The sequence below is a fragment of the Sceloporus occidentalis genome, unplaced genomic scaffold, assembly GCF_023333645.1.
Source record: "Sceloporus occidentalis isolate IW3139 unplaced genomic scaffold, rSceOcc1.0.p SCAF_2, whole genome shotgun sequence".
NCBI classification, from domain to species: domain Eukaryota; kingdom Metazoa; phylum Chordata; class Lepidosauria; order Squamata; family Phrynosomatidae; genus Sceloporus; species Sceloporus occidentalis.
Window position 1 is genome coordinate 20098432 of NW_028316982.1, and position 18822 is coordinate 20117253.

The following is an 18822-nucleotide window of genomic DNA, read 5'->3' on the forward strand; positions in this document are numbered from 1 at the left end:
GCTGGAATCCCAGATGAGATGGCAAATATAAACAAGGAATTTCCTTTTATATATTAAGCCAACGTATATCTCTAGTGGTGCTTTTTACCTGTAAATAGCATTAATCTGGTTAAGCTGCAGCATCTTCTATTCTGGTAATACACATTTGTATTGAAAGTATGAGATATAAACTATGTGAATAAATAAAACAGAGCTGAATTTTCAGCTGTGTACAGCTTCCATACAATGAAAAGATAGCATGTGAAATAATCCTTTCCTTGAGGTAGGTGAAATAATCCTTTAAAAAACCTTTAAATTCTAAAAGCTATTCTGTAGGCAGTGTGTATTTATTTATTTTACACATTTGTTCTATTCTTCAGATGAAGATGGCACCAAGATAGTAGATATTTCCTGAGGTTTATGATCTATAATCTTGCAAACATGGCAGAGTTCAATAGAATGGCCACTATGTACCAGTTTAATTAACAGGGCAAAATAACTCCCAGTGACTATAATGAAAGAATTAAACAAATGCTTACATTTCTTCTACTGAGATTTATATATATTTGTTTACTAAAATACTTACGTTCCATCCTGTATCTAAGGATTTCAAAGTGGTGTACATTGGGACCTAAACATATTTAATTTTGGATAGTCCTGCCTTTAACTCAAGCTCGACTCAGGCTTGATCCTTCCGAGGTTGCTAAAATGATTGTTGGGAGCAATTAGATTACAGTTGTAAACCACTTAGGGAGTGCTTAAGTGCACTGATAAACAGTATAGAAATGTACTTGCTATTGCTGTTAACAAATGTTGTATTTTTTGTTGTGGTGGTCATTATAAGTCAAAGAAATGAGCAAGGCATGTTAAAGTACAATAGGCTTGTATCTGATATTGGGAGATCACTCCCCCATCTCATTAATATAGTTGACTAATACTGTATTAGTTTTCTTGCACTGATATCACATTTAGTAATGTGAACTACAGTACAGTCAGCCCTTCACATTCATGGGTTTAACATCCATGGATTCAACTGTTCATGAATTTTTTGCCACCACATCCACTGCTGAACTACACCATTTTTAATAGGAGCTTACTAGCCTCTTCTTGTTTGCAGTCTCTCTGCGAGCCCACCTCAGCCTGAGGTGGTGTAGCAAGGCCATCCAGGGTGTGTGCTGTTGAGGCCCCATCTGTGTCAGTGCCATAGAGAAAGCCATGGTTTGCTGCATCCCAGCCGTGCCAAAGCTCATTGTCTCATTCATTCTGGGTAAAAGTAGCACCGAGCACATGGAGTGTAAATAGGTGGAGCTCCTGGGCTGGGCGCTTACCTGCATTGCCTGCAATACCAGCAAAGACCATGCCAAGGCAGATTATAAGAGCAAGAAGGTTTTGTCATATGTTTAACCCAATCTCAGAAAGCAATTTTGGAGAAAACAGACAGATGGGAACCTTGGCACTAGCTGATGGGAGCGAAGCCAGGAAAGGTGGAGGCTGCTTCCAGGAGTGAATATATAAGAGGGAGGAGCAGGTTTAAAAGGGGTTGATGCTTATTGTGTCCTGAGGGGTGAAGCACCATTGAAGCTAGGTTAAGCTGCTGTGAGGGGCAGTTAGAAAGGGTTTGAGGTACCCAAGAAGAGACGAAGAGTATTTTTAATTATATTGTTGTAGTGTCCTGCAGGAGACATAGTGTTTGTTGACTAGTAGAGTCACAGGTAACCAGAAGGGTTATAAGATAGAAAAGCTTGATAAAGGTTCTGTGAGAACATAGTCTGTAAGGAAACATATATAAAGCTATAGAGAAACAATTACAAAGACAAGCTAAAGAAACTGTCAAACTATGTAAATAAAGTATTTATACACCGTATCAATTGTGAACACCATCCACTAAAAGAGATACTGTATTCAACCTGACTTGTAAATAAATTTATTACTTTGTTTCAACAAGCAGCTGCCTGACATAATTTCAGAAACACATTAAAAACGCTACCAACATCGAGAAAAGTATTTTAGGTTTGGGACACATTAGATAGTGGGTGTGTGGATGTCAAAGAATAGTTGGTGCCAAGCTGAGGGGGAAATTTGAAACCCAGAGGGTTGGCATCTGAAGAGAATTATAGTGTAGGAGACACTTAAGAGAGTCCTGAGTTCGGACCTGACAGTGAAGAATTGATGAGATAGTGGCCGTCACCTTCACATAATTGGTGGCAGCAGTGGAATCAAAAAGACCTATAGTGCTGCAATCCAACAAAAGAAGTTGGATGGGTAAATGTCACTTCACAGCAATTTTTTTTCATTCTCTACAGAATAGTATTACTAAGCTGGAAGCCACTGCAAGGACCATCTATCTACTCCAGCTCACTGCCAGTGTGAACCTCTAACCCCTGTTTAAAAACCTCCAATTAATGACAGTCTACCACTTTCTAATGTAGTCTGTTGCATTCCCAAAAAGCTCATATTTTTCAGGAAGATTTTGCTAAAATTCATTTTAGTATTTTAAAGCCTGTTTCTTGCACTTAAAGAAGTGACAATGGGCTTGAAAATTCCTGGTGCAAGATCAGAAGTATTAGGAAGAACTAAGATAACCAGTTCCTTCTGTCTGTGGTTTACAGACCTATGGACAGCATTGTTAGCTTTGTAACAGAATATACACTTTGTATAAAAAGGATCCAGGTTCATTCCCTACTTTCTCCAGTTCTCTGCAAGTGAGAGTTGAAACTTTCTGGGCTAATTGCTTCAGACTTAATTTGACTCTTCTTCATAGGTTCTATAAATTTTGCATAATAGTTTATGTACACTGGTCCCCCCCATTTGCTGAGGTAAAGGACCCCTGTGAATATTGAAAAATCACAAATAAAAACACTTCTTTTTACCTGAGAGAAGTCTAGGAATCTCCAGGTTCTCCGGCACACTCTATGGTCAACATCTGCCAGAAGTTGGATCATAGAACCATGCTGGACAACCTATAAATGCCTAGAGAAGTGTTTTCTCTAGGAACTTCTAGGTTCTCTCGCACAACTCTGTGGTCAACCTCTGGCAGAGTTGTGCTGGGGGAACCTAACAATTCCTAGAGAGAACATATTAATCAAAACTGCAACTAATCAAATCTTCAAAAGTCAAAACCGCAACTGTGGAGGGCCAACTGTATATAAATAAATTTACACAGTTAATTAGAGCTAGCATGGTGTAGTTAAGTATTGGATTATCCTGGAGCCCAGAGTTTGATTCCTCACTCAGCCATGGTAACCCACTGGGTGGCCTTGGGTGGGTCACACACTTTCAGCCCCAGAAAACCCCATGGTCGCCTTAGGCGTGATCGTTAAGCTGAAACAGCCTGATTTCATTAAGCGGAAACAACTTGAATGCACACAGTAATAACAACAATATTAGGGTCACTAAATTCAGCTGTTCTTGGGAAGGGATCTGGAATATTTTGACTGTATACACACATCCTGATATTAGGTCATGATAGATTCTTTAGGAAGTATTTCATTTAAGAGATGAGAATTTTTTTAAAAAAAACACTGTTCTAATAGATGGTTCAAGTCACTGAATTTATATTGTTCTTTTCTTTAGAGGGACTAGATGAGATGGAAACTGATCTCCTCAAGTGTGAGTTCTGTGGGAAAATGGGCTATGCGAACAAGTTCCTGCGGTCGAAGCGGTTCTGCACCATGTCCTGTGCTAAGAGGTATTCTGTTAATGAATTTCAGATTTTTTAAAAATATATTTTTAGGCCTATTCCTCTTTAAATATAACACAGAATCTGAGAGCAAAATCCTGTGAACCAACAGTTTGATGACACTACATATTAGGATTCAGCATGCTATCTGACATGGAAAGCCACAGCTTGAAGGTAACAAATCCTAAACCCACTTTGGACTTACAGAGGTACACTTATCATTCTTTAGATCCTGTCCAATAACTATTCTGTTGTTGTTGTTTTTACTCATATAATATTGTTATATCTATTCAGAGTCCTTAAAACAGTATCTTCTTTAAGATCTTAGGTTTTTAAAATATATCTAAAATTATTCAGTTCAATTTGATTGAATAAATGTAGGTAAATTTGATTATGGCTTTGACAGGTAATAGACTATCTTGAACTGTGTCACAGTTTCCTTAAATTATGAAAATATACCAGTCTTCTCTAATCTCGTGCCCTCCAACCCCTACAATACTGACCTTCAGTTGTGCTAGCTGGCTGACTGTAATCGGAGTTTCAATCCAACATCTGGACAGTACCAGGGGGCAACAGGTTGGATGAGTCTGATATATATATATATAGCTATTTCAAGCATGTTACATTTTAAACTATGTGTTAAAAGAACTTTGACAAGTATTGGTTAGAAAAACCTCTGTTACATTTGTATCCTGCCTTTCTTCTAAGATGGTATTAAAGTGTTTCTTTTTTCCTTTAACATCCCTCCTAATGTTTAGGTGAAATCTCTTTTCATGGATGCAAGCTACAGGAAAAGAGATTCCACTAAACATTGGAAGGAACTTCCTGACAGTAAGAGCTGTTCAACAGTGGAACACACTCCCTCTGAGAGTGGTGTAGTCTCCTTCTTTGAAGGCTGGATGGCCATCTGTTGGGGACACTTTGGTCACATTTTCTTGTGTGGCAGGAGGTTGGACTGGGTGGCCCTTGTGGTCTCTTCCAACTCTGTGAGTCTATGATTCTTTCCTCAGTTCTTGTTTAGCTTTTGACATCTCATGTCTGTAAGCAGAGCTGAAATATTTTTATTTGTTTTTACCCTTAGGTACAATGTCAGTTGCAGTAAGAAATTTGGATTATATTCAGCAGACAAGAGCAGTCGTTGGAACCGGAACCCAGATAGTCAAAGCCTTGGGCGACGTGGGCGACGGCCAGGCAGTTGTGATGGAGCTCCTAGAGAACCCTTCCATAGACAGGTCTGTGGAATATCAACTGAATTCTCCATAATGTCCTTTTGTTAGAATTGTAAAGGAAAAAGGTTATCCTGTGGTTTATCTGTACTGCATTTTCCAGCTTCCAATTACTTATCCATCTGCAGAAGAAGACTTGGCTTCTCAAGAAGATAGTGTGCCAGTTGCCATGACCACTCGCCTGCGAAGGCAAAGTGAAAGGGAAAGAGAACGTGAACTTAGGGATCTGAGAATTAGAAAGTCAGCAGAAAACATAGATTTGTTACCAGCTGTGCAATCTGACCCATCCATATGGACTGTTGAAGATGTTTGGGCCTTCATACACTCTTTGCCAGGTATGCAATTGGAAGTTATGTGAATTTGCTAAGAATGTTTGAGGGGCAGCATTACTATCTTGAGGTAAAAAGAGGAAGAAATAGATGAAAGTCCGTTTTAACGGTAGAGAAACAGAATGGTGTGACTGTTATGCTTATCTATTTGCATACTTTGCTTCCAGTGGTCGCTTTGGAATACTTTGAGAGCATTTATTTATTCTTGTGTCCATTCTTACATTAGGAATTCAATTTTTTCTGCAGATTTCCAGTGTGACAAAAAGATAAAAATAACAAATTAAAACATCACAATTTAAAACAACAGCATAAAATTACTAGTCAGTCAAAGTAAAGCAAATGCCAGACAGAATGAAAGCAATTTTCAGAGGAAGAGCAGTTCATATTTAAAAGCCTGGGAAACTAAAAAGATCTTTGTCTCTTGTCAAAATGACAACATGATAGGCACCAGACAAGCCTCCCTATGGAGGCATTATATAGTCAGAGTGCCAGTAAAGAAACCCTTTCCCTTGTAGCCTAAGGTGGGGTACAGACCGCCAGAAAGAGGTGCCGGGGAGGTGCCTCTCTTTGCTGCACAGCAGCGCCGCAGCAACCAAATTGCGCGGCGCTGCTATGCAGCAAAAAAGGAGCACCCGGAAGTGGCTCCTTTTTGCGGCGCAGCCAGCACAGTGACGTCACAGCTGCTGCGCCCCGTATGGAAGTGGCGCAGCTGTGACGTCACTATCATGCGCCTTGTCTGGTGGGCACGCCGCAACTGCGGTGCCCTCGTCACATGCAAGGGTTGCCGGCTGGCCATGTGGGTGCTCCACCCACCAGGCAACCCTCGCATGTGACGAGGGCCACAAAAGCCCATCTGATCCAGGCCCATGTTTCCTAAGTAGCTGCTTGGTTTTCATGATTTATGTTTTTAAAAAATCTTCAGGTTCTTCTTACCTTAACACCTCCATTAAAACCTGTCTCATTGGACATTTTTTCAAGGCTAGCTGTGTTCACCATATAGTAAGGTACAGTGCACCCTTGCTAACCATGGGGATCCATTTCGGATCACCCCATGGATAGTAAAAAATGTGGGACCTTAAGTCCTGTTCTTCTCAATTGGCACGCGCTCCCTTTGATGATGCTGCATGCACACATGCCCATTCAGAAAGCTGGGGCTTGCCATCCGCAAAAGCTCAAATCATGGCTGGCAAGCCCACTCTTGGCGTAGGCACACTGTACAATAATCTCCAAAATCCACAAAATAGTGGTACCTTTATTGGGCCAACCAAAATACACAAAAGTACATTTTGGTTGGCTCAGTAAAGGTACCACTATTTTGTGAATTTTGAATGTTATTGTACTTCATAGGATATTAGTGAGTGTTTTGTGATGTGAGAGAAGAGCTAATGTGTCAGACTCTTTCCATTCAACCTTGGCTTCTTTTTGAACACTCCCAAGTCTCTCCTGCCTACTTGTGTTTCCACTAGATGGCAGAAAATGAGTCTGCTACAGCAGTACTTGGGTGCTGGAACAAAAACTTCATCCCATCTTCATCCCCGTAAAATTCTGGCTTGCAAAATTATGCAAGGTTTCCTCTACACATCAGCATAAGAGCACAGAGGGATTATTCTTTGAGTGAAGGAAGCAGGACAAAATCATGTGACCAGAGCAAGAAGCTGAGGAGTCACCATGTATTACTGTTGTGAATACTGTGTTGCCTCTGTGAAGCAAGGCATAAGAAAGAATAAGCAATAATCCAAGAGTACGTTAGATGTGGCTGTGATGTGAATATTGGACTACCATTCTGGGAACTAAGGTTTGTATCCCGGCTCACCCATGGAAACCCACTGGGTGACCTTGGGCAAGTCACACACTCTCAGCCTCAGAGGATGACAAAGTCAAACCTTCTCTGAAGAAACTCATCAAGAAAACCCAGGCTCCCCTTAGGGTTGGCATAAGTCAGAAACCACTTGAAGGCACACAACAACAATAACAACAACATGATAGGAACAGGAGATACAACTTTCTTGCACTTCTTGCTCCTTTGGATCTCTAGCCCTACTCAGAGGTATTAGAATGATAAAATTGGAAGAACCTCATGTGCTATCAATTTCAGCCCTTCCTGCTCAGTGCACAATTGCAAGCTAAAGCATCCCCAGTTGGTAGATGTCCAGCAGGACCATTCTGCATAGCTGGACATAGTTACACCTGCTGACTAGCCCTGCCCCTGCCAAAGCTTGAAAAAGGTTTTGGAATATAGATCCTCAGAACTCATGTTGGAATGGGATTGTGGGAGTGGTACCCCAAAAAGAAAATTTTCTAAGCCATGCCCTGACATTCATGCAGTCAGCACAAATGCATATTGGGACACAGCTTTGAAGTGCAAAAGTTTATGCAGAAAAGGTTCCACATGATCTGGAACCCCCCTCACACTAGAGTTCCAGAGCAAAGGCTCTGTCCCTGAAAATGTTCATACCTTAAACTAGGGGTGGGAATCATGTAACCCCACAGATGTTCTTGGAAAGCCTGAGCCAGGATAGTTGATATGAGGAATACAGTTAGGAGTTGGGAGCCAATAATGGTAAATGCAGCCCACGGGCATCTGGAAAACCATTTGACATGCCTTGCTAGGGAGCATGACTAATTAACATGGACATAATTGGGGGAGGGGTATTTAACTTGTCTTTATTCCTCCTTTATGTACTGAATGATGCATTATGGCACTTTTGAACTTTTGGAACTGAGCAATACTTTCTGTCTCATCTGTAAGAGAATATTAGTATTTCCCAACCCAGGTAACAGAAGTACTCTTTTTTAGAGCAGGCAGAGATTTGATGAACAGGCATGTACTATTTCAGGTGTATTATCAGTGTGTCTGCAGCAGAACTTGAAAAGTTAGCACTGCTGTTAATGTGTTAACATTAAATTGTTAAGGAAAATGAATCCTTTAATATTGAGCTGTTGAGGGAAAGTTAATTTAATTTAATCCATTCGTCAAATTGCTCCATTATTTATTAATAAAAATCTGTCTGGTTATTTTTTTTTAATCCTTTAATATTGCTAAAAATGGCGCTCTCTCCCTCCCCCCCCTTTCTCTCACACACACACATCAAATTTCCAAGAAATTTAATGAGCTAAAATAATGGGAATTGATAATAATTGGTGTAAAACTTAAACCCTGTTGGCATGTCACAATTAAAATAGAAATTTTTAATTTTGTTGTTGAAACTTTTTAAACTTAATGAACTATTTCCACATTCTGTAATTATTTCCAACAAGTTGATATTTCTGCGGCAGTAGAAAGAAAGACCATTGTTCCACCAAGGGCTGAAAACCTAGAGAGAATGCTCCTTGCTACAATTAGGAATACAGCTAAAGATTTCAATTCAAGTCCAATTGAAATAAACATATTCCTCCTTTTCACACTTAAAATCATTAAGCCACACTTGAAAAATTCCTCGGTTTTTTTTAAAGTCACTGTTTCTTTTTAAAATATTATTTGCTATTTCTTTGCAGGTTGTCAAGAAATTGCTGATGAATTTCGAGCCCAAGAGATTGATGGACAGGCTCTTCTCTTACTAAAAGAGGATCATCTTATGAGTGCAATGAATATTAAGCTAGGACCTGCCCTAAAAATCTGTGCACGGATCAATTCCTTGAAGGAATCGTAGTGGAAAACTAGGGCTTTAAAGCTCAGCTTCTGTCAGATGATAGACTTATAAAGTAATAAGCAAACATCTCAATATTTGATGTGATTATTACTGCTATGTTTTGCTAAGCATCTTTTCCCACATACTGACTATTGGAAGAGCACATTTAATGTAACCTTCCAAACCTTCCAGTAATTATCCAGCTTATCAGGAAGCATAAGCTGTGCTGGCAAATTATCGTAGTCAAATGCAGAGCAAGGTAGAGTAAGTGAAAAGCTCTATGAAGTGTATGTAATATGTTGTGGGTGGTGCTTATTCCAAAAAGCCAATTATTTACCATACAAAATTTAAGATTTTTTTAGATAATATAACCTTGATTACCATTTTAAATTGTGTTTATATACACTTTTTCCTTTGTAGAAAGCTTTTTAAGAATATGGATTAACAGAAGAGTCCACAGAGTCTGTGGAAGTGTTGATTATGGTAAAATGCTATGCATTTAATTGTGCTCTTTCAGTTTCAATTGATCTTGAGTGTACAGGTTGAAGGGAATTTGCAACGGATCTCCTATTCTATCATAACCTTAAATCTCACCCACCGTGTTATTTCCTTTAAGTGCAGAAGATTTTCCGTCAAAGCCGTCTGCTTTCAGATTCTTAGGTCCTCCTTATCAAAAGAAGCAGCACTCCCATGTATACAAACATGTTGAATGTGTTTTGTTTTTTTAATGGCAGCACGGAGGTGTCTTTGATAAATGAAGTTGCACAGTGAACATGATGAACATAATGGTAAAGCTGCTGGAAACTGGAATGGCATGTCATACTTCTTAAAGAATACCTACAAATATTTTATGCTGATTATTTTATGTTGCTATGCACAGAAGAGAGCATTGTGTTGTTACTCTTCTAGGTCTTCTTGCTGCTAGTTAACATAGATCAAAGGAATTAACACATACTTTTCCATCCACTGAAAAACAAATGAAAACTGTCATCCATGTTCTAGTGTGCAACTCCAAATCACTGAATAATTCTAAAGAACAAATTAGAGGAACAGTCATTTCTGGACCTTCTTTTCCTGCTATAGTTCTTGTTAACTCCCTTTATTAACCCCCTTCAGTAGATATTCTACTGGGTACTGCTAGGGACACTGTTCTTCACTTCATGTTTGGAATAAGTACTTTTTGCAATGACAGTGATTTCAGCTCTTAATATTTTCTCATGGCTCAGTGTTACCTGCAAATGCTGTTCATCTTATGATGAAAATTACTTAAGCCAATTTTACCAAAGTATTAAGAAGTAGTATTCATATATTTTCAACATTTTAAAATTTTGCATTAGATACCTGGAAGCCCTGCTCATTGAGAAATTTTCCCAAGCAAAACATATGAAGGTTCACAAGACCAAGGAATTTCAGTTCACTTCAATAAGTGTTTGTACAAAAGAAAAGCCCTGATTTTGACCACTGTGTGATTAAATGTGAATCTTCCACAAAAAGATATCTATATTAATTTCAGGCTTCTATAGGCTTCAATAATAATATTAAAATGGATTTCTTTCTTGGAAATGATTTACTAAATGATTACTAAACTTTTAGGCACTATAACTGTTACCCAATTAATGTTCTGCTGATGAAATGTATCTATCAGTGGAATGAGGATAGAAATATTTTTTGTGTTCCTCTTCCCTGAAGCAATCCCCCACATTCTTCCAAAATCTGCATCTTTTTATCTAAATGCTAAACATAAGAGTAGACAAAACAACATTGTGTTTCTTTGCTTTGAGTGAGGTCAGGTACAACCCAAAAAATGGGTTAAGAAAGATCAGTATTCTCTGTCAGCTTAACAATAGTGTCACAATTTTGATTAAATAGCACTCATGAATACAGAAAAGTTACCTAAATTTACTCATCTGTAACCATTCCGTATTCACAATCGCTACTAAATCCCGATTGTGTCACTACTGCCCAACCTACTTTACTAGGCATCAGCTGTATGGGGAGGAGGTCCATTCTGCTGGTCATCAGAACACAGGTGAATGACATCTCATTCTGTGTTTTTTGTGGGAGGGGCGCAAGCCAGGAGAGGTAAGTTAGGGCCTAAACAGATGGCCCTAAAGGGGTGGCTTAATGCTGCCCCTTTGAATGCTGGGTTGGGGCCGTTGCAACCACATGCCACACCCCCAACCTAGCTGTTTGCCGGTGCAAAAAGAAGCAGCAGAAAACTGCTCCTTTTTGAGCCAGCAAAGCACAAGCTTTTCCATCACCGCCTCAAGTTTGCAGCGCTCCTGTGATGTGTGATGTCTAAATGCTGTGCCACCAGAGCACTGCAAAGCTGCCCTCTGTGCAGTCAGGCAGGAGGCTTCAGAGCAGCTTCCTGCCAGCTTAGGGGGATGCATCGTCTAAACAACATGCTCCCAAGCCATTGGGAAGCCGCCACAAAGGGGCCATCTGTTTCACCCCTTAGTTATATAATGTTGACCTTTACATACTTTGGGGAGAGCCACCAAAGAAGTAAATAAATGAACATCTGTGTAAATAATCAAGAATTAAATGTTAGGTTAATTAAGTAGATGATTAAGAATACTGATCAAGGTTTTTATTTCATTTATGCATTGGCACCTTTTTAAATTACAGGCTAAATCTCCCTTATCCCAAATTCCGAATCCAAAAGATACCAAAATCGTCCACATTGGTGGCTCATCCCTTTGCTTTCTGATGGTTCAGTGTACACAAACTTTGTTTCATGCACAAAATTATTAAAAATATTGTGTATAAGATGACCTTCAGGTTATGTATAGAAAGTGTATATGAAACATAAATTAATTTCATGTTGAGAGTTGGAGCTCATCTCCAAGATCTCATTATGTGTATTCAGCTATTCCAAAATCTAAAAATTCTGAAATCCAAAGTACTTCTGATCCCAGGCATTTCAGATAAGGGAGTCTCAACCTGTATTATTATTTAAGATATTATTGAATTAGCAAAAATACTTAAGTATGCATAGTGCTGGATTATTATAATACTGAATTATTTTAATTTGGAATTTAAGGAGGCTTTTCAGAAAGGTTCATACTTTACCAACATGAAGTAACTTGGACCTAACAACTTTAAGGGGGAACGACCAAACAAGTAAGCATGGTAAATATGTGAGCATACTATGCATGCAAGTAACTCAGAATTACAAAGTATTACCATCATCTTCTTATTTTTTTACTGTTGATATTTTCTTCCACATATTGGAGGTATGTACTGTGGAATGTAAAGTCATCAAATTTTATGAACTAGTTTGTAGCCTAGCAAGTATTTGTGAGCTATCTGTTGGGGGTGTGTGGTGGGGGAAGACAAATGAAGGTCAGTTTTGCCAAAGCACAACTGGAGGACTTTGAAATTAAGAGTATATTTTTGCTACAGGGAGAGGGAATTAATTGTTGAGTCATATCTACATGAAATTAAACATAAAGTGTTAATTTAATCCCATTGAGAGACATTTGAGAGGTACCAAATGGGATGAGTTACATTTGAATTTTCATTAAATAAGTATGGAACTACGTAAATAATTTAAATCAAACATTTTAATTGAGTTGCACATCAGGCTAATTTTGTTTCATAAATAACTTTGTGAAATATCAGGACTTTAAACATCTGGGAATTGCAGCAATTTTCCATCTCTTGCGGTTGCAAAGTGGAACATAAATTCATATTTATAACTGAATGATAAACATGATGTAATTTTTTCCAAAAGCACATTACTTAACTACCAAATATATAGATGGTGATTTCCTGAAGAAGATTGTAGTGTTATTGTTATATAATGTATTGGGACATTGACCTTTGAAGATGAAGAGTAAAAGGATAAGCACAACTTTTCTGGCCAGAAGAATCTGTTGTTCCAATTTTCTTCCTCAAGAAACCAGTTTTGACAGAGTAGATCAATCAGACTGTAAGCAATTTCTGTAAGCAAAAATCAAGCATATTTAATATTCTAGCATGGTGCCCTGCTTGTCTGATATGACAACGATTTAGCAATACAGGTTGAGTATCCCTTATCAAAAAGTCTGAAATGCTCCATAATCAAAACATTTTTCATGGGTGGCTAAAATAGTGACACCTTTCTTTCTGATGGTTCAGTGTATGCAGCCTTTGTTTTGTGCACAACATTATTAAAAAATATTGTGTATAAAATTACCTTCAGTCTACGTGCATGACGTGTATATGAAACATAAATGAATTTCATGTTTAGATTTGGTTCCCATCTCCAAGATACTTCATTATGTATACCCAAATATTCCAAAATCTGAAACCCATTTTGGATTAGGGATACTCAACCTTTAACCCAGAAAAAAACAGTGCCAGGGAAGGCTTTTGAGGTAAACATTTAGCCCAGCTATGAAGTAGCCCTCCCACCTTTCTCCTGGGCAGAAGCAGCCTGGTACTAGTTCCGGATGGCCACTATAACAATTGACTGATGGTAGATGAGGAAAAGCTGGACTTCCTGAAGAGAGAGTTTCTTCATCTTACAAAGACATACTTGATTTAGCCAAATGCCAGGGCCTTCTGCCTTTGGTATAAGTCTATGCCATCTCTGGGCAGTGAATTTAGAGTGTCCCAGAAAAAGAAGGAACCCCATTTCTTCCCTTCCTCAATTCCTACAGTTCAGTTGGCCTCTTGACAGTAGTATTGCTCCTCAGAGAGATTTGGTAGACACTATGGGTCCAGTCACACTTTAATATTTTGCACTGAGATATTCGCATCTGTGAATCGATTCAAAATCGATTCACCATTCCCACGGCATTTAAATCAGGTCTGAATTTCCCATTTTCCACTGTTCCAGATCAAAATGGAGGCATCTCCATTTCCTGAACGGTGGGTGGCTTTGCTATTCAAATCGATCGGATAGTTTACTCACACTATTGGAGATGCAGATTGTTGTGGTTCTTTAAAAAAGAACCACTAAGAAGTTTGGTGCCAAATGCACCAGTTGAAATGGGCTTTTTTGTCCCCCCTCCCGCCCATAAACTGCACTGAGTAGAATCAGTGCTTGTCTGAACTACAGGGAAATAACCTGGTTTCCAAACCATATTCTTTCGTAGTGTGAAGTGGCCTTGGGCTGCTTCTCCCCTGTTAAGGAGTACAGTTTCATTGCAGATTCCTTTGCTGACTGTAGTAGCAATTGGGGAATGCAAGAAAGTAATTGCACAAGGCTTTTGAAAGTAAACTCTAGGGCTTGTGTAAGTACAGATAAACAGAGCACTAACAGTATTCTCTAGCATTTTTGTATTATCTTGTAGCCAATTCTCAGTTTACATTTTCTAATATATACAGATATAGCCACCACAGCACAAAATGTATGAGGAAAAGTAATGCATGTGTATTGGTGTTACCTTAGCTATAATCTGATGCTGTTTATGACCTGAGGCAGCTTCACAGCCAGTTCTCTAAATCAGTCCTTCTTTAAGCTACCCAATGTGAGGGACTGCCCCCCCCCCGCCCAATGTGCAAAGGGCTGGTATCATATTTATGCTCATTTACTGCAACTGTATCTTGCTTTTCTAAAAACCCAATATGGACTGGCAGCCAATAGTTTGTAGACTGGCATTGGCCTACAGACCATCACTTTCAGCAGAAGTGCTCTAAATGATTACAAATAATTGGTCATGGAGACAAAATATTACTGAATCTCTTTGCCAGCACCGTAGTTAGCATGCAGCATATATACTGATTATAATCTAAAATTGAATATTTCAAAATTTTAGCCCTAGCATAATGTGTACATTAATACAGTCCTCCATTTAGTTGCATCATATACTAATTTCAATTTCAGTTCCTTGTCTGTTTACTTTAAATCTAGAGTAAGAAACATAGAGTTCTCCAGATGATGTTGGATGGTCATCCCTACCTGGCGGAGCCAAGGTGAGGGATCATGGGAGTTGCAATACAGCAATATTTTACAGGTCCCATGTTCTCTACCATTGCCTCTGCTTTGGCTGCTGCAACAGGGTTGGAAAGAGAAAGATGTATCATCAGTTCATGCAGCAGCTTTCCCTATTTGGTTTGGCCCCAGTAATGTGTTGTATCTGTCTTGTGAGCTAGCAACATCAGCAGACAGGCAGATCCTATATGAGGTTTTCAAGTATAGAATATATTGAATCACATGCTTAACATCCACAAAATAATTATCTGGAATGCTTCATGTTATACTAGATTATTGTCTTCTATATGCCCAGTTGTAGACAAATTAGAAAAGTCAAAAGCAATCAAATGTAGCACCAGCCACCTCTGTCTTTTCAGTATTATCTGCAATTTAATGGCTCAGGATGGCATTTGACTTTTTAAAAATTCAATATGGGCTAAAGAGCCCAGATTATATACAATTACGGTATAAAGGTAGAACAATGGAAATTATTGCTCCAAAAATATGTAATGTAATATCTGGGGACAGCAAGTATAAATGATGGCATTAACTGCAGAAAAGACATTATGTGGCCCTAAACACCTAATTTTCTTAAAATAAAATGAAGGGCATGAGAGAGTGAAGTGCTTTAGTGATAAGTCATGGTATTTGGATATCTTAATGGGATATTTGTGTTGCAGTGGCTTCATCAGGTTTAAAAGGATTTGTCCCATCAAGAGCATGTTATCCATGTGTATTTTTATTATTCCTTTTCTGCACATTAATTTGGTAGCAGCATAAGTTCCCTATCAAAAATGCAACAGGTGATAGTTTGTTGATATTTTGGTACCTCCATGGACTCTTGTGTTCAGCAATGGAGAAACCCAGAGTTTTAGAGCTGACCTCAATGCCTGCTAAAATAATCCTGGGGGTGAGGGGATGAAAATGTAATCAGACTTCTTAACAAAGCACTTGCACATGAGGAAGATAGCCTCAAAGTTTGTTCTGATTGCCATTTTCCATGATGTTGAAAACCACAAACAAATGTTATACCATGTCCAGAGTAGGGGATACAGCATTACCAGTTGGGTATTATGAAAATAAACTCTGGTGTTGATGGACATTGCTCCATGTCCATTTTTCAAGCACCATCATGCAAAAATAAATAAATAAAATAAATTTAAAATCCTTTGCATCTCCCTTACAGCATTTAAAGCTGAATAAACTAACAGGTGACATCATGATTCACTATCAACAGTGCTACACCTCTTCCCAAATGCCAGTAAAGGACTTACTCTCCTGAATGGCAAACCTGACACACTTTTTGTCAGAACATTTGGATGAAATGTTAATTTCCGCAAATATTCACAGCATTAAATCTTTCTCTAAATAGTTCTGTTTATTAGCGTTGCTGTTATCAGTGGTTTGTAGTGAAATCCAAGTGTATTACTGACTTGTAAAAATCATCCAAAGTTTTAAATGTCAGAAAATGATTTCTTAAAATTCTAAATTGCTCTTGTTGGCAGGAAAGTCTCCTATGTGTTCAAAGAGCCTGCCTTTTGTAGCACATTAGAGTCTCATATTGTAGAGTACTTTGGGCTTAAAATTTGTCATGCCCTAACAAGTAAAATAGCACAACACAGATTTGTTGCAAAGAGCTTATTTCAGTTCTTTCAGAACTTATTTAAGTGATCAGTCATTATAACCTATCCAAGTGAATAGTTCCCAGTATCTGTAACAACACCCAATTAACCTCACTGAGGATTTTTTGTCTTTGTTTAATATCAGAGCCTGGTTGGGAAAATGACATTAAACTCTGTTTCAGATACAACATAACTGTGTTTTAATGAAACCATTTCTAAGCACAAATATTGGCACACAAGGGGATGAGGGGAAGTGCGTGAGAGCATAACAACGATAATTTATGATAAGCATTAATATTAAACCAAGATGATTGTGTCTAAATTAGGCCGTAGTAAACTCTGTGTGTGTGTGTGCGCGCACATGTGTGTGTGTATGAAATTAGTGCTGCTGGACAAAGCCAATTTCTTTTTAAATGGCAACTGTTATTTGTATTATGTATTTCCATTTACATACGTTTGGTTAACCTATGACTTTTAAAAATATCTATTACCAGAGTGATGTGTTTTTTCATATATCTGTGATATTTTAGTAAGTTCTTTAGATAGGTGTCAATTGAGGTTGACAAAAATACAGGTGTTCTCAAAATGATAAAAGGGTAGGGCTGGCCCTGTGGCCTTATACATTTTTAAAAGTATGTTCTCTTGGATTGTGTAAAATGCGCACTTATATTTTTCTTACCCTGTTCTCTTTTGATGAAACAATGGTGTTCCCATGCTACATGGACCAGCAAGGAGTGATGGCTAACAATGTAATCTTACCTTTATGTCCCCTTATATTGCACTAGTTTTTTGAACTTGCTATTTAAGCACATAGTATTTAACTTCAATTTATTTGGTCCTAAGCTAACCTTCACCAATGTCTCTGCAGCTGTGCACTTGCCTTCATCTAGGGTAATTTCTCCATCTTCTCTTTACTATCTCTGATACCAATAAAAAGAGAAGGGTTATGTTAGGAATCAGTAGATCTTTGCAAGGGTGAGAGACAACTGAACTTTGAATATATTTGCTTATAAACTAATGTAAGATTGATCTATAAAGATATCTGTGTATGTCTGTGTTTGTATCATGGGATGGTACTTGGACTTTCCTGAACAAGTTGTTTTAACAATATGTAGCAGCAATTTGGTAGTTGGATTGTTTCCAATGACAGTATTTAAAAAATACCCTCTCTCAATAAAACTGATGCCATTTTTACATTTTAAAAATATACCAATAAATTACATAGTGATTTAGCTAAAATTTGATCTATATGTATCCCTTTTATATAAAAAGCACTTTCATGTAACATAGCATGTGGATGACTTTTAGATTCTCATATTTGTTACAGTCTATAGAAGTGATGTAAAATTTGCCATTAACCTGTTCATTGATAATCTGATGATACAAATGAAGAATCAAAGCACCTTATACTATTGCTGCTTCAAATTGCTTGTAATTGCACCTTTTGTTATTCGCATTTTTTTTATTTGAGCGTTTTATGTGGTAATATTTGCTTCCTGTGGGATTACATATTTGACTTACAATCACATACATGGTTTATATTTCAACTTTACATTACAATTGTGAATACATTGCTTCAGAAATAAAAGCCACTTCCATTTGTCTACTTTGATCTTTTCACTTTTCTCACATTTGGGGAAGAGAGTGACAGCCTCTTCTACTTAATACTTTATTTTGTGTATGTGACACAACATGTGGTCTGGCACAGACCCACAGGAAGTTCATTATAAAACTAATCAGAACATAAAAAATATTTTTTAAAAAATACATATAACACAAATTTGTCTTGCTTTAGTCCTGCTTTAATCAATATTAGTTGTGAAAAATGTAACTAAGGATTAAATCATACACATTTCCCCCCTGGGAATAAACTCCATTGAATTCAGTGGGATTAACCTTTGTATTTTTTAACTGTCTGCATGTTTATATGATGGCACTTTACTAATTAAAGCCTAAAGAAAACTAAAGAAATGCTAAGGCAAGCTTAATGTTCAACATTAAGAAAACAAAAATAATTACCACGTTAGATTTACATAAATTTAGCCTAGATGATGAGGAAATTGAAGTAGTTAAAAGATTTCCCTTGGATCACTAATGAGAATTGAAGTAGTTAAAAGATTTCCCTTGGATCACTGATGAGAATGGAGACTTCAGTCAAGAAATCAGAAGAAGACTAGAGCTGGGAAGAACAGCTATGAAAGAAATGGACAAGATTCTGAAGTGCAAAGGTTTAATATACACTAAAGTTATGATCATCCAAGCCATTGTATTCTCCATCAGCATGTACCGATGCAAGAACTGGACAGTGAGAAGAGTGCTGAGAGTACTATGGTGGGCAGCCAAAAAGACAAGTGGGTCTCAGAACAGATCAAGACTGAAATTTCCTTGGAAGCCAAGATGAGGCTGTTGTACTTGGCTACATCATGGGAAAGCATAACTCACTAGCAGAC

General features: G+C 38.0%; 1 protein-coding gene across 2 annotated transcripts in view; it reads left to right on the forward strand.

Annotated features, from left to right (window-relative positions):
* LOC149318019 (polyhomeotic-like protein 3) overlaps positions 1-17978 on the forward strand; it is an 89731-nt gene extending 71753 nt beyond the window's left edge. Inside the window, exons 12-15 of one of the 2 annotated variants that reach the window (XM_089508865.1) lie at positions 3553-3667; positions 4740-4890; positions 4988-5219; positions 8709-17978. In XM_089508865.1, coding sequence (XP_089364991.1) covers positions 3553-3667; positions 4740-4890; positions 4988-5219; positions 8709-8863 — 653 coding nt within the window. In that variant the 3' untranslated portion in view covers positions 8864-17978. Of the gene's footprint in view, positions 1-3552; positions 3668-4739; positions 4891-4987; positions 5220-8708 lie in introns of those variants that run through there. The other variant, XM_089508864.1, reaches the window with a different exon arrangement.
* Positions 17979-18822: the final 844 nt, after the last annotated feature.